This window comes from Stegodyphus dumicola, chromosome 6 (assembly GCF_044657685.1).
Source record: "Stegodyphus dumicola isolate Sdum_Otavi_A_Nest chromosome 6, ASM4465768v1".
Taxonomy (NCBI): Eukaryota; Metazoa; Arthropoda; class Arachnida; order Araneae; family Eresidae; genus Stegodyphus; species Stegodyphus dumicola.
The window spans coordinates 158004797-158021518 of record NC_140773.1 but is presented as its reverse complement, the minus strand read 5'-3'; the positions used below and the strand labels follow the sequence as shown (position 1 = coordinate 158021518).

The 16722-nt window shown below is 35.9% G+C and overlaps 2 protein-coding genes across 6 annotated transcripts in view; both read right to left on the bottom strand.

Annotated features, from left to right (window-relative positions):
* Positions 1 to 16722, bottom strand: part of LOC118189284 (monocarboxylate transporter 12-B-like) — a 156508-nt gene that overhangs the window by 55377 nt on the left and 84409 nt on the right. The gene's annotated exons all lie outside the window — the stretch shown is intronic.
* On the bottom strand, positions 4689 to 5642 carry LOC146996888 (SCAN domain-containing protein 3-like). The gene has a single exon (XM_085819703.1). The coding sequence runs from the start codon at positions 5640 to 5642 to the stop codon at positions 4689 to 4691; it is 954 nt and encodes a 317-aa protein (XP_085675829.1).

Sequence of the window (16722 nt, the reverse complement as noted above, 5' to 3'; positions counted from 1 at the left end):
AGCAAATTAAAAAAAAAAAAAACCTATTTACAAAAAACCACTACTACATGGTTGGTATGATTGTTAATACACTGCATGTCTCCCAGACGATGCAATACAGTCCGTACAACGCCTAGGCATGCTGAGTATCAAATTATCGATCTGATCTTGGATGATATTACACCACTCAAAAAGCAATGCTCTCCGAAGTTCCGGTAGACATTTAGGAGGAGGTTGACGGGCTGCAACTCGTCGGCAAGCATGTCCCACACGTGCTCTGCTGGATTCAAGTCCGGTGAGAATGCTGGCCAGTCCATACGGGTGATATCCTCCGATTGAAGGCATTCGCTTACGATGTTTGCACGGTGAGGACGGGCGTCGTCATCCATAAACACAAATTGTGCACCCATGGCGCCCCGAAACAAACGTACATGTTGTTCCAGAATGACGTTCCGATAGATTTGGCTTGCCATGGTTCCAATTTGAACATGCAGGTCAGATCTGCAATCCAGAATAATTCAACTCCAAACGAGCACTCCTGCACCACCGTAACGGTGTCGTTCAATGATGTTTTCTTGGGGGTAACGGGTACCTGGAGCTCTCTATATGAAAGTCCGGCGAGAATCAGACTGCAAGCTAAACCTCGACTCGTCGGAAAAATCACACAAGCCCACTGTTGCGGTGTCCACAATGCATGCTTTCTATTCCAGGCTAACCACAGGCGACAGTGAGTTGCAGTACATGGAACGCATCTGACAGGTCTACGAGCATATAGACCAATCTGCCCTAAGCGTCTGTACACGGTCTGCCTTGAAATTGTCGTACCAGTGGCTGAAGAGAGCTGACGAGAAAGGTCTGAGGCTGTGCTCCGCCTGTTTCTTTTGGCAGTAACTGCCAAATACCGGTCCTCATTCGGCGTTGTAACTCTGGGGCGACCTGTGCTGTAATGTCTACTCACATTACCATCATCTTGGAATCGTTGCAAAAGCCTGGAGATGACACTCTGGGCAATTCCAAGTTCGTCTGATACTTCCAGTTGAGTACGCCCACATTCCAGACGGCCGATAATTCTACCACGTAAAAAAATCATCCAAATGCGTCCTTTGTGTCATAACTATTCGGTTATTGCACTGAAATGCTTATAATGCGCCTGCGAACAATTTTACTTCTTTGCCTGTATTCCTTATATATCACTTTCTCACACTCTCGTCATTGTGACATACCATCGGTGTCATCTGGTTACTTCCTGAAATTTGCATATGATTCTTGAAGACGTGTGTAGTGATTTTACAGGTGATATATTTATTTTAGAGTTCGATTTCCGCGTGACTCCGGATTATCCTTAATTTATGGACATGAGTGTATTTCTTGATGCCTGTTGGGAAAATATCTGTTTACTAGAAACGAAAATAAAGTACAGTTGCACTACTTAAAAGGAAATTTCTTCTCTCCACGTTACAAATTTGAAGTGCTAATTATGAAACGGAAATTTACACTGCATAAAGAGCATTCAAATGAACTGATACTTAGTCATAGGAGGTCTTTATAATATCAGGGTATTAAAATTCATTCGCCTTTGCTATCTAAACGCTTTAAACAAAACAAATAGTTTTGAATTTGTTCATCATAAAAGTTACTCACAAGTCATAATTTGAAACTTCCTTTAATTAATACGCAATATCTTAACTACAAGCGAAATACTATATTTCATTGTGTCCTCTATTTAATATGCCTGGTCTCTTACTTTTGACTGCCCACGAGAAGTTTTCAGTCTTTCCAGAATTCTAACTGGTTGTTCACATTTAGTACGTAACAATTTCGTATTTATACTTTTTAAATTTAGGAAAGAATCCTTTGATATCGGTACTGTTTTATGACTATTGACTACTAGTCTATTTCTACAGGATAGGCACTTCAAGGCATTTTCTTTCCCATCCCGAAAACTATGACTCATAACGATGGCAATGACTGCTTCGGAAAAAAGATTGAATAGTCTAATCAGCTAAAATTCTTTAATTGCCTCTGAGCGGTGACCATGACGCAGGTTACGATTGTAAATTAGGGGCAGGTCGCTAGAGCCTCGAAGTACCTATTTTAAAGTAACAGACGACTTAAATTAGGCAGTTTTTTGCATTACAGAACTCTGCTAAATGTTCTTTAATACTGTTGCAGTTTTACCAAATATGCATATTTTTTATTCTTAATTTTTTTTAATTTTTAATGCGCTAATTATTTTTATTTTTATTTATTACTAAAATTCAATTAGTGCATTTTATACAATAATTTTGTTTATTTATTGTGTATTTTGATTGCTCTTGAATCAATGGCATTTTAATTCTGAGTTGAATGACACTGGAATTTTAAGGCCAGCCCAAGTAGAACCGGAGGTATAAGCAGAAGCTCTCCTATCGAAACACAGGTAAAACTTTTTGTCGTCTAATTATCGGAACTTGTTGATTTCTTGATAACTTAGCGACATTCTTGAAGTGCTTGGAAAACGTGTTTTCAAAGTCTTCGGAGTTATTTTTCTGTCACTTCAGTAAAGCTGAGCTATATGAAGATCTATTAGAGGCTGGAACTAGTTCCTCTGAAATAACAGTAATTTTGGTAATCTTCAATATTTTTATCTTTTCCTCCTTCCTGGAATATTTAAAGCTGTCTATTTAACTTGTGAGAATTGTATCTATCTCATTAAAGTCTTCCTGCTTATCTATCTTATTGTTTAACAAATCTATTATCCCATAATACATAGTATTATTGAAATCTTTTATGCTTTACATGTGAAGAAAACACACATGGGTTTGTCTTCATTTTCTAACGCATGAATGCAGCGAAAATCAAACAAATCTTCATCACCTCATAAAAATCCAGTACAGACAGATTTAAAAAGCCGCGCAAGTCGTAATCTCGAAAGATTCTGCTTTTAATTGTGCCCCAAAATCGCTAATTAGTTTTTAATTAAAACTAATTTTATATTTTGCTGACACATTAAAATTCCTGTATGACAAACTAACAAATCAAAACATAATTTTAAATACTTTGTTTGACTGTATGACAGAAAGTCGAACTACTTATTATGAAAACTTTTCGATCTTCAGCTCAAAAAAAAAAAAAAAAAAAAAAAAAAAAAAAAGGAATGACGAGTATTAGGGAATTTTTAGTAAATCAAAGTAAACGTTTAGTTACGAATAAAATAACGGATATATATATATAACTGAATTACGAGGGAAAAAATAATGCGGATTCCGAAAATTTTCTAGACTCAATTTTATTGATATACACATCTACGGCTATAATTTCAATGAAGAACAAACTTCAATTCCCAATAAAGATTAAAACCGTTGCATCCTTTAAAAGATCAAATCCGAGAAATAAGTAAATAAATAAAAATTAAATTAAGTTTTCAGATAGAAAAGATGTGTTTTCAACAAGCAAAAATAAAAGGAAGATAAATTAAAATAGCATATGATTTCAGAATGCCTACAAAACGAATGACTACAGAAATAGTATATGATTTCTGAATGACTATACAACAAATATAGAAGATTAAAGAACTTATCAGCGGCTGACTTATTTTGTTCAAAAACTAGATTTTCATTTAGAGCAGCGTTTCCCAACCTTTTTTGGCCAAGGCACACTTGTCGCGGGGAAAAAAATCACGAGGCACACCACCATTAGAAAATGTTAAAAAATTAACTCTGTGCCTATATTGATTATAATAAAGTAATTCTCTTGAATAGGAATCAAATAAGCACAAAGAAAGTATTTTATAATTACTTTATTATGAAATATTAAGTAAACAGAATAGTGAAAAATTATAAAATACTTTCAGTGCGAAACCTGGGCCTGTTTGGCTGAACACAAAGCTGATATTCTCGCTGGAATCGAAGAAAGACACACACCTAGCTCTTCGTCAACAGTTCTCAGTCTCTCTCTGTATTTGGTTTTCATAGCAATCATGCTTAAAAAGCTAATCTCACACAGATATGTAGTGGAAAAAGGGAGCAATGTCAAAATAGCTTTGTTTGCCAGAAGGGGGAACTCCTTGGCAGTATCCAACCAAAAACTGTCCAAAGGTAGATCAGCAAATCTTAGCTTGCAACCACGATTTTGTCTCAGTTCAATTAGTTCCTCCTGCTCCTGTAAAGTCATTTCCTTTCCAACAACTGATGCTGAGCTATAAGTGTCCCTAACCCAGTTAAGGCATTCAGTGGAGACTGAAGAGAAATAAAATGACAACTTCTCCTCAAGAGTTTTTAAATGCTTAACTATTATCTCACACAGTGCAGCAGTGTGAACACCTTGCCATTGCATGGTGAGTGTGAACATTTCAAGATTGCCACTTTCCACGTGTTGATGCCAGAGTTGCACCTTTGAACGGAATCAATTTATTTTATCTGTACTTGTAAGCAGGTTTTCATTTCGGCCTTGCATTCGGGTGTTCAATTCATTCAGATGATGAAATATATCTGCCAGGTATGCCAGCCTTGCACACCACTCATCACTTGCAAGCTGCTTTGCGTAATCTGACCCCTCATTTGTCAGAAACACTTTAAGTTCCTCCCGCAGCTCATACACACGAACCAAGACCTTGCCACGCGACAACCACCGGACCTCCGTATGAAACAGCAAGGTTTTATGCTTTGCTCCCATCTCCTCACACAAAGCTGCAAATATGCGACTTTTCATGGGTCGTGACTTTACAATGTTTACCATGCGCACAACATGGCTACGAGGGCCTCGCGGTGTAAAAAACAATGCGTAATAATCACATCTGGATTTCTTTCCTTCACTCTGCTTACAAAGCCTTTGGTGCGCCCGACCATGGCTGCAGCTCCATCGGTGCAGACACTTGTGCAGTTTTCCCACTTAAGTCCTCCTTGTTCAAGGTATTCTGATGTGACCCGAAAAATTTCTTCTCCTGTTGTTTTTTCTGGCAATACCTTGCAAAAAAAGGAGTTTTCTCTAATTGCATCACCATCAACAAAACGCACATTAGCTAAGAGTTGAGCATGTCCACTGATATCAGTAGACTCGTCAAGTTGCAATGCAAATTTCTCACTGATACGGATCTTTTCCAAAACCACACTTTCGATGTCTGCAGACATGTCATTAATACGTCTGGAAATTGTGTTGTTTGAGAGAGGGACTTTGGCTATTTCCTTTGCTGCTTCAGGTCCGAGCATCTCCTCTACAATAGCTTTGCAGGCAGGAAGTATTAATGTCTCTGCCACAGTGTGCGACTTTTTTGTCTTGGCTATAAGTTCAGCAACTTGATAGCTAGCTTTAAGAGCTCTTTCATTTACCTTTGTTGTTTTTCTCATAAAAGTTGCCTGTTTCTCCATGTTGTCACGCAGGCGAACAAAATAGTCCACATTCTTGTTTTGAAGCAAAGGGTGTTTCGTTTGGAGATGGCGTTTAAGTTTGCTTGGGACCATAGCACTGTTAGCTAGCTTTTCACCACACACCACGCACAGTGGAGTTGGTTTGTGTTCATCTCCAGTGAAAGTAAATCCAACTGAAATATAGCTTTCGCTATATTGCCTTGCGCCAGAGAATTTAACCATCTTTGCTTTCTTTTGACCCCCACTCATACTCGGGCTCTCATCTGACTCCAGATTTTGTTCAGAGTCCAGTTCTTTCCTTTTCAAAAACTTGTCCATCACTGCAGTATCAGTGTCTCTCTCCTCACAGCAGCCGTTGTCTCTCTGACACTGTGTGAGGCGTCTGCCTGCGTCTCATGGGGGCGGGGACACGGCGGACACTTGTCAAGATTGGCAGGGGGAGGAGTTATAGCACTGCACAGCGCCGTGACCACCTATGACACTGGCGGGGGGAGTGACGGGAGGAGTTATAGCGGGCGAACAGCACCGTGACACCCAGACCCGGCGGCACACCACGGTGCTTCAGACGGCACTCCGGTGTGCCGCGGAACAGCGGTTGGAACAGCGCTGATTTAGAGAACTTCAGCTTAGACAAATTATATTTTTTGGATGCCTATTCTAAAAAGAAAATTTTATACATAAAAAGTAATGAATCTTGCATATATATGAAGAATTTTCTCTGTGTTTTCATGTTTTTTATTTTCTCTATATTTTTAATTTTTCAAGACCGACATACGAACATATAACTTGTTTATTTATTAACATATCACAAATTATTTTGACATATATATATTTAACATAAAAATTATTGTGTAATATACATCTCTATATATAATTTTAAACAATGGCAAATTAAGTTCAAAATCAACACCCAAATGTGCGCTGCAAGCTACAGTAATTCAGTGGCAATATCTGTTAAATACGTAACATAAACAAATTGCAGCGTACTTTTGCAGAAATGGCTAGTAAACGAAACCTGTTTCAAAATTCCCAGATAAACTAAAGAGTATGAAAACAATATCGCACAAGAATTACCACAACAGGAAATTTCATAAAATAATAAAGGCAAACGGAGTTTACTTGGTAATTCTTCATGAGAGAGTTATTGTAGCTAGAGAAACATGTTTTTGAACTGAAAAATGGCCATCATTTCATGAATAGGCATTTTTTTTTTCTTGTACCAACGAGATGTTGAAGATGTGTCGAGTGATGTAAAATCCACTTGCCTTAATTATTCTAGTAAATTTTCTATTGCGGTAATTTTGTATGAAATTCGTTTTTACATATGTTGGTTTTCATAGGTATTGCTAGACCTCATCTAACCTATAGTATTTTGCATTTACATAAATTATATTATTACTCATTAGTCCAATGAGAAATTTGAATGTACTTTGTTTTTGTTACGTATTTCATTAATACTACTTAAACATACATACCTTTATGGTGACCATAAAAATGCCCACAGGAAAAAAGCCCACAGGAAAAATGCTCACAGAATAATGCTCACTGGTATAAAAGCTCACAGGAAAAATGCCCACGAGGAAATATGCCCACATAGAAAAAACCTCACATGGAAAAATGCTCACATGGAAAAAAGCTCACATGAAAGATGTTCACATGAACAAATTCTCACATTAACTTTCTCAGGAGCGGTAACTAAAAGCATGAAAAACTGTAGTAAAATTTTGCAGGTACTGTAATATGTTTATACCACTGACCCTGCACAACATTTTTTTCCTATAATGGCCAATAATTAATTTTCGCTTTTTTACTCTATTTTTGCATTCTTTTGATGTACCGAATTGGTATTTGAATGTAGTTATTTAAGCTTAGAACCAAAAAATTTGTAAAATTTCTGCAGAAATTTAAAATTTTAGAAATAGAATTAACATTTTTAGGCACTTTGCTGATGCCTTTCAATTGAACATCATGAAGCAGCCTTAAAAAAAAATCTCCTAAAACCACAAACTGTTGCGAAGAATTTCATAACGTATTAAATTCATCATTTAATTATAGCCAATCAATCAATCAGACAAATTATTGCTGGGATAGCGCGCGAAGAGTTGCGTATAAGCACATGACTTTAAAAATTCTGAAGTTGAAGCTGAACTATTGAAGTGATAAAAAAAAAAAAAGAAGGCCCAAAGCATGGCAGGCGTAGAGGAAGGTGTCAGTCATGAGAAGTAGGCGTGTCTACTAACCAGAGCAGGAACGCAGAGTCCGGAGGGCGGTGCTATCCCCTGAAACCCGAGCAAAATCGAAATTAAGCAAAGTTAACATCAAATTCATCATGCAAAAGAGTAAGAGAAATTTTACAAGTCCATTTTTATCATCTGTTCAGCCATTCCCAGGGCAAGTAATACTTTGTCCTGCGGCGAATCAATTTTCTTACATTTTTCAAATAATTCTAGGAATTTGACTGCAATCTTCTGAAGGTTTTTATCTATCGCGAAATCCATTTTAGCTGGAGTACTAGCATCTGAGTGGGAGTCTGATGGCATACTATTTTCTTTCCGTAATGGTATTTCAGTCAACGGAGACATATTCATAGACTGCGACTTCCGCGCTGAAATCCTTTTCATCCTGTCAGAGATAACACGAATTTTTGGTTTAAATTCGCATAACTTCGAAGTAGCAATATGAGCCTTTTTACAGTTCGCGCAAATAGGTTTCAGTTCTTTGGCTAATTTGCATGTGTAAGTCAGGTGTCCCCAAGGAGATTCTAACCTCCTTGGGTGTCTCTGCCCACACTTGAGACATCTTGGCGAATTGTTACAAAACATCTGACCGTGTCCATATCGTTGATATCTGAAGCAAATCATATTGCTTAGATTGCATCTGTATCTTCTAAACTTGACTCTAAGGTCCTGCAGAGTTTTCTTTCTGTATAATTAGAGCCATCCCAGTATGTGGTCTTTATTTGGTAACTTACATTTGGTAATCGCGAATCATGTAAGAAACTATCATGAAATCGATGATAAAATTAACTATTTTACGTAATTAACACACAATAACACGCCGAATAAATACTAATTCAGAAGTCAAACAACAAAAATCAGCGTTATATTTACAAAATTTTTTTTCAGGACTAGTTTCGATGGTTTTACCGAACCACCATCTTCAGCTGCAAAACCGCAAATGAACAAGATAATAATGATTAGATAAGATAAGAAAGCCTGGACAAGAATAAGCAAGTGGCGCTATCTGTTGGTAAAACCAGAACTAAAACATAATTTCTTTAAAGGCCGAAGGCAAATTTGGATTGGAATTAGGATCGTTAACTAGAACAGAAAGATTTTTATGAATGTGAAATGCCTCTAGAAAATCCAGTTCTCCAATGGAAGATGTTTTTTGAATAATTTTGGCAGCAGAAAAACTGAAAGTGTGGTTTTCGGACCAACAATGTTGAGCAACAGAAGACTTCTGTGTTTCCTTTTTTTCTAACATATGCCTCATGTTCCTTGACGCGAAATTTTAAGGCTCTCTTAGTTTGGCCAATGTAAATTAAACCACACTGGCAAGGAATCCTATAAATACCCCAGGAATTCATATCCGGAATGGGGTCCTTGAGTATGGAACTCGGAATTTTATTGATGGAAGAATAAACAACCCGAAAGTTAAATTTCTGCAAAATATGTGCAACTTTATAGCTAATTGATGGAAAGAAGGGAATGGCAACAGAATTTTTATAATCTCCTAAAACAAGATTGTGCCTTTTAGTGTGTTGAGAATTTTTTAACTGCTTGATTAATAATGTTGGGTGGAAAGCCCCTGTCAATAGCTATTGCTTTTAAATACTTTAGTTCTTCATCAAGGGCTAGTTTGGAGGAGCAAACTTGAAGAGCACGGAAAACATAGGAATAAAATGAAGCTAACTTTTGTTTAGTCGGATGACATGATTTAAAGTGTGGTGGAAGGCAAACCGATGAAGGTTTACGGTAAACCGTAGTACTGAAGTTGGATGTGTTACGTGTGACCAGAATGTCGAGAAACGGAAGAGAATTGCAAGTCTCAAGTTCAAAAGTGAACTGAATAGCAGGATCAATAGAATTCATTGTTGAAAGAACTTTATTTAAATCATCTTTATTACCTTCAAACAGAGTAAAAGTATCGTCTACGTAGCGGAACCATGCCGGGAAGTTTAAAGTTTCAAACAATTTTGATTCATAATAATGCATGTAGATATCAGCCAGGATGGGACTGAGGGGGCTTCCCATGGCTAATCCCTCAGTTTGCTTGTAATATTTATTTTGGAAAACAAAATGTGTTTGTTTCAAACAGAGTTGAGTGAGAGAAATTAGCTCATCAATTTCGATGCAAGAGAAATGAAATTCGCGAAGTTTGGTTTCTAGACATCTTAATGCACCCTCCACTGGGACATTGGTGAATAATGATTTTACATCAAAAGAAACCATGAGTAAATTACTAGGAGAAATGTTTTTAACTTTTTTTACAAACTCTATTGAATTTTTTATGGTGTAAATGTTATTGTCTAATAGAGTTGAAAATCTAGAAACTAAATATTTAGCTAATGGATACGAGGCAGTACCTAAATTTGATACAATAGGGCGGAAAGGAATACCACTTTTATGAATTTTGGGAAGAGCATATAATCTGGCACAATTCGCAACAGATGGGATAAGTGAATGTTTTAAGTTGGCTGAAATGATTTGCGAAGATTTGATCGCAGTTTTTATTTTTGACAAATCCGAAGGTGAAGGATCTTTAGGGATCGGATTATATGGTCCTTCGTTTAAGAGTTTAGTGACACCATCGATGTAAGTGTTCCTATCCATGACGACTATCTGGCCACCTTTGTCGGCCTTTGAAATAATAATATCCGGGTTAGAATGAATTTCACGCAATGTAGCTCTTTCTCTCGCAGTTAGATTTGGTTTCAAAGGTTTACTATTGAATTTTACATTATGAGCGATAAGATGCCTAATCATTTCTTTCTGTGAATCTGAAACTTTACTGAACTTGAAAGCTTTTTCGATAGGAGCCAAAATCTTTGGAATCGAGGGTTTACAGGTTTGTGAGAAGTTAAAATTATATTTTAGAATTCTCTCTTGTTCTTCTGAAAGACTAACATTAGAAATATTAACTATTGGCTTGATGTTTACAATGGGAAGATTTTTTTGAACTACTTGAACTGGAAGATTGTAAAAGAAGTTTTTCGAATTTAACTGCAAGGGTGTTTTTATGACGGTTAACTGCATTCTCCGTTCTAGACCAAGACTTTTGTTCAAGGGCAGTGAATTTTGGATATGATTTAGCGAGTTCCAAATGAAGCTTATAGAGTTCACGTTCAATTTTGGACAATTGTTGACGTGTATCCCTTATGACGGACCGAAGTAAGGCAAGCTTGCAATTTAACAGAATTCTTGAAACGCGACTCGAAGGTTTTCGATTAGATTTGATTTGAATAAAATTGGGGATCAATTTTCTACATTTACATTTAAGTAAAAAGTCAAGATGATTCAGGAATTTTTGCCGTTTCAGGCGTAATTTAGTGAAGCGATTAACGGATGAAGGCATGATAAACAATACAGAAAATCAAACTAAATTAACTAAACAATAATAAAGCACACACAAAACAGCAGAAAAATACCTCACTGAAATTAATAGAAAACAAAACGTTTGTAAGCAAAATGCATGAAATCAGACAAGCAAAGCACAATATCCAAATATACAAAATATAAACATAACTTGAAAATTGCAAAAAAGTACTTACCGAAACTCATGCAGTCACAAAATGGCGGCCACACCACGTGCAAAAAAGAAAGCAAAAGGTAAGCCTGTTTGGGGCTTCTATAATTAACACACAATAACACGCCGAATAAATACTAATTCAGAAGTCAAACAACAAAAATCAGCGTTATATTTACAAAAATTTTTTTTCTCAGGACTAGTTTCGATGGTTTTACCGAACCACCATCTTCAGCTGCAAAACCGCAAATGAACAAGATAGGAAATAATGATTAGATAAGATAAGAAAGCCTGGACAAGAATAAGCAAGTGGCGCCATCTGTTGGTAAAACCAGAACTAAAACATAATTTCTTTAAAGGCCGAAGGCAAATTTGGATTGGAATTAGGATCGTTAACTAGAACAGAAAGATTTTTATGAATGTGAAATGCCTCTAGAAAATCCAGTTCTCCAATGGAAGATGTTTTTTGAATAATTTTGGCAGCAGAAAAACTGAAAGTGTGGTTTTCGGACCAACAATGTTGAGCAACAGAAGACTTCTGTGTTTCCTTCTTTTCTAACATATGCCTCATGTTCCTTGACGCGAAATTTTAAGGCTTTCTTAGTTTGGCCAATGTAAATTAAACCACACTGGCAAGGAATCCTATAAATACCCCAGGAATTCATATCCGGAATGGGGTCCTTGAGTATGGAACTCGGAATTTTATTGATGGGAGAATAAACAACCCGAAAGTTAAATTTCTGCAAAATATGTGCAACTTTATAGCTAATTGATGGAAAGAAGGGAATGGCAACAGAATTTTTATAATCTCCTAAAACAAGATTGTGCCTTTTAGTGTGTTGAGATGAGAATTTTTTAACTGCTTGATTAATAATGTTGGGTGGAAAGCCCCTGTCAATAGCTATTGCTTTTAAATACTTTAGTTCTTCATCAAGGGCTAGTTTGGAGGAGCAAACTTGAAGAGCACGGAAAACACAGGAATAAAATGAAGCTAACTTTTGTTTAGTCGGATGACATGATTTAAAGTGTGGTGGAAGGCAAACCGATGAAGGTTTACGGTAAACCGTAGTACTGAAGTTGGATGTGTTACTCGACATTCTGGTCACACGTAACACATCCAACTTCAGTACTACGGTTTACCGTAAACCTTCATCGGTTTGCCTTCCACCACACTTTAAATCATGTCATCCGACTAAACAAAAGTTAGCTTCATTTTATTCCTATGTTTTCCGTGCTCTTCAAGTTTGCTCCTCCAAACTAGCCCTTGATGAAGAACTAAAGTATTTAAAAGCAATAGCTATTGACAGGGGCTTTCCACCCAACATTATTAATCAAGCAGTTAAAAAATTCTCATCTCAACACACTAAAAGGCACAATCTTGTTTTAGGAGATTATAAAAATTCTGTTGCCATTCCCTTCTTTCCATCAATTAGCTATAAAGTTGCACATATTTTGCAGAAATTTAACTTTCGGGTTGTTTATTCTCCCATCAATAAAATTCCGAGTTCCATACTCAAGGACCCCATTCCGGATATGAATTCCTGGGGTATTTATAGGATTCCTTGCCAGTGTGGTTTAATTTACATTGGCCAAACTAAGAAAGCCTTAAAATTTCGCGTCAAGGAACATGAGGCATATGTTAGAAAAGAAGGAAACACAGAAGTCTTCTGTTGCTCAACATTGTTGGTCCGAAAACCACACTTTCAGTTTTTCTGCTGCCAAAATTATTCAAAAAACATCTTCCATTGGAGAACTGGATTTTCTAGAGGCATTTCACATTCATAAAAATCTTTCTGTTCTAGTTAACGATCCTAATTCCAATCCAAATTTGCCTTCGGCCTTTAAAGAAATTATGTTTTAGTTCTGGTTTTACCAACAGATGGCGCCACTTGCTTATTCTTGTCCAGGCTTTCTTATCTTATCTAATCATTATTTCCTATCTTGTTCATTTGCGGTTTTGCAGCTGAAGATGGTGGTTCGGTAAAACCATCGAAACTAGTCCTGAGAAAAAAAAATTTTGTAAATATAACGCTGATTTTTGTTGTTTGACTTCTGAATTAGTATTTATTCGGCGTGTTATTGTGTGTTAATTATAGAAGCCCCAAACAGGCTTACCTTTTGCTTTCTTTTTTGCACGTGGTGTGGCCGCCATTTTGTGATTGCATGAGTTTCGGTAAGTACTTTTTTGCAATTTTCAAGTTATGTTTATATTTTGTATATTTGGATATTGTGCTTTGCTTGTCTGATTTCATGCATTTTGCTTACAAACGTTTTGTTTTCTATTAATTTCAGTGAGGTATTTTTCTGCTGTTTTGTGTGTGCTTTATTATTGTTTAGTTAATTTAGTTTGATTTTCTGTATTGTTTATCATGCCTTCATCCGTTAATCGCTTCACTAAATTACGCCTGAAACGGCAAAAATTCCTGAATCATCTTGACTTTTTACTTAAATGTAAATGTAGAAAATTGATCCCCAATTTTATTCAAATCAAATCTAATCGAAAACCTTCGAGTCGCGTTTCAAGAATTCTGTTAAATTGCAAGCTTGCCTTACTTCGGTCCGTCATAAGGGATACACGTCAACAATTGTCCAAAATTGAACGTGAACTCTATAAGCTTCATTTGGAACTCGCTAAATCATATCCAAAATTCACTGCCCTTGAACAAAAGTCTTGGTCTAGAACGGAGAATGCAGTTAACCGTCATAAAAACACCCTTGCAGTTAAATTCGAAAAACTTCTTTTACAATCTTCCAGTTCAAGTAGTTCAAAAAAATCTTCCCATTGTAAACATCAAGCCAATAGTTAATATTTCTAATGTTAGTCTTTCAGAAGAACAAGAGAGAATTCTAAAATATAATTTTAACTTCTCACAAACCTGTAAACCCTCGATTCCAAAGATTTTGGCTCCTATCGAAAAAGCTTTCAAGTTCAGTAAAGTTTCAGATTCACAGAAAGAAATGATTAGGCATCTTATCGCTCATAATGTAAAATTCAATAGTAAACCTTTGAAACCAAATCTAACTGCGAGAGAAAGAGCTACATTGCGTGAAATTCATTCTAACCCGGATATTATTATTTCAAAGGCCGACAAAGGTGGCCAGATAGTCGTCATGGATAGGAACACTTACATCGATGGTGTCACTAAACTCTTAAACGAAGGACCATATAATCCGATCCCTAAAGATCCTTCACCTTCGGATTTGTCAAAAATAAAAACTGCGATCAAATCTTCGCAAATCATTTCAGCCAACTTAAAACATTCACTTATCCCATCTGTTGCGAATTGTGCCAGATTATATGCTCTTCCCAAAATTCATAAAAGTGGTATTCCTTTCCGCCCTATTGTATCAAATTTAGGTACTGCCTCGTATCCATTAGCTAAATATTTAGTTTCTAGATTTTCAACTCTATTAGACAATAACATTTACACCATAAAAAATTCAATAGAGTTTGTAAAAAAAGTTAAAAACATTTCTCCTAGTAATTTACTCATGGTTTCTTTTGATGTAAAATCATTATTCACCAATGTCCCAGTGGAGGGTGCATTAAGATGTCTAGAAACCAAACTTCGCGAATTTCATTTCTCTTGCATCGAAATTGATGAGCTAATTTCTCTCACTCAACTCTGTTTGAAACAAACACATTTTGTTTTCCAAAATAAATATTACAAGCAAACTGAGGGATTAGCCATGGGAAGCCCCCTCAGTCCCATCCTGGCTGATATCTACATGCATTATTATGAATCAAAATTGTTTGAAACTTTAAACTTCCCGGCATGGTTCCGCTACGTAGACGATACTTTTACTCTGTTTGAAGGTAATAAAGATGATTTAAATAAAGTTCTTTCAACAATGAATTCTATTGATCCTGCTATTCAGTTCACTTTTGAACTTGAGACTTGCAATTCTCTTCCGTTTCTCGACATTCTGGTCACACGTAACACATCCAACTTCAGTACTACGGTTTACCGTAAACCTTCATCGGTTTGCCTTCCACCACACTTTAAATCATGTCATCCGACTAAACAAAAGTTAGCTTCATTTTATTCCTATGTTTTCCGTGCTCTTCAAGTTTGCTCCTCCAAACTAGCCCTTGATGAAGAACCAAAGTATTTAAAAGCAATAGCTATTGACAGGGGCTTTCCACCCAACATTATTAATCAAGCAGTTAAAAAATTCTCAACACACTAAAAGGCACAATCTTGTTTTAGGAGATTATAAAAATTCTGTTGCCATTCCCTTCTTTCCATCAATTAGCTATAAAGTTGCACATATTTTGCAGAAATTTAACTTTCGGGTTGTTTATTCTTCCATCAATAAAATTCCGAGTTCCATACTCAAGGACCCCATTCCGGATATGAATTCCTGGGGTATTTATAGGATTCCTTGCCAGTGTGGTTTAATTTACATTGGCCAAACTAAGAGAGCCTTAAAATTTCGCGTCAAGGAACATGAGGCATATGTTAGAAAAAAAGGAAACACAGAAGTCTTCTGTTGCTCAACATTGTTGGTCCGAAAACCACACTTTCAGTTTTTCTGCTGCCAAAATTATTCAAAAAACATCTTCCATTGGAGAACTGGATTTTCTAGAGGCATTTCACATTCATAAAAATCTTTCTGTTCCAGTTAACGATCCTAATTCCAATCCAAATTTGCCTTCGGCCTTTAAAGAAATTATGTTTTAGTTCTGGTTTTACCAACAGATGGCGCCACTTGCTTATTCTTGTCCAGGCTTTCTTATCTTATCTAATCATTATTTCCTATCTTGTTCATTTGCGGTTTTGCAGCTGAAGATGGTGGTTCGGTAAAACCATCGAAACTAGTTCTGAAAAAAAATTTTGTAAATATAACGCTGATTTTTGTTGTTTGACTTCTGAATTAGTATTTTACGTAATCTAAATAAAATAATAATTTCTATTTGCTTATTCTGCTAAATGTTTATATTATAAAATGTGTAACTTATATTTATTATTTTTTTAACAATTAAAATTGTAATAATTTTTTCACTCTATATTCTCTTTCATTTTTACTTCCTTCCTCCTCTTCTTTTCTTAATTCAAAACGGCCCATAATTAATAGCAATCTTATATAACAACTGAATCTATACATAAGTTATACAGTTTTTGAAATATATACCATATATGTTTTGGTAATTTAAATAAATTTTCTTTAGAAAATTAGAGTAGGTGTACGATGTTTAAATCTATTAATTATTTTTTCATTAATGTATGGCTATTTCTACGTGAACTATTTATCATTGGGCTTATTTCCATGTGAACATATTTCTATGTGAGCTTTTTTCCGTGTGAGTATATTTCTAAGTGAGCATTTTTCCATGTGAGCTTTTTTCTTTGTGGGAATATTTCTGTGTGGGCTTTTTTCCTGTGAGCATTTATACCTGTGAGCATTATTCTGTGAGCATTTTTCCTGTGGGCTTTTTTCCTGTGAGTATTTTTCCGGTCACCATAAATCCCTGCTTAGCATTTATTAATGGTTTTTATTGGCAATTTTATCGAATTATTGGCAATTGAAAATTTTGGTAAATTCACGTTCCTAATATATACATCTTCCGTAAACGAAATAAATAAAACAATGCATTTTTATAAGGATATAAAATACTTAATTATTAATATTAATTCTCGTTAAATTT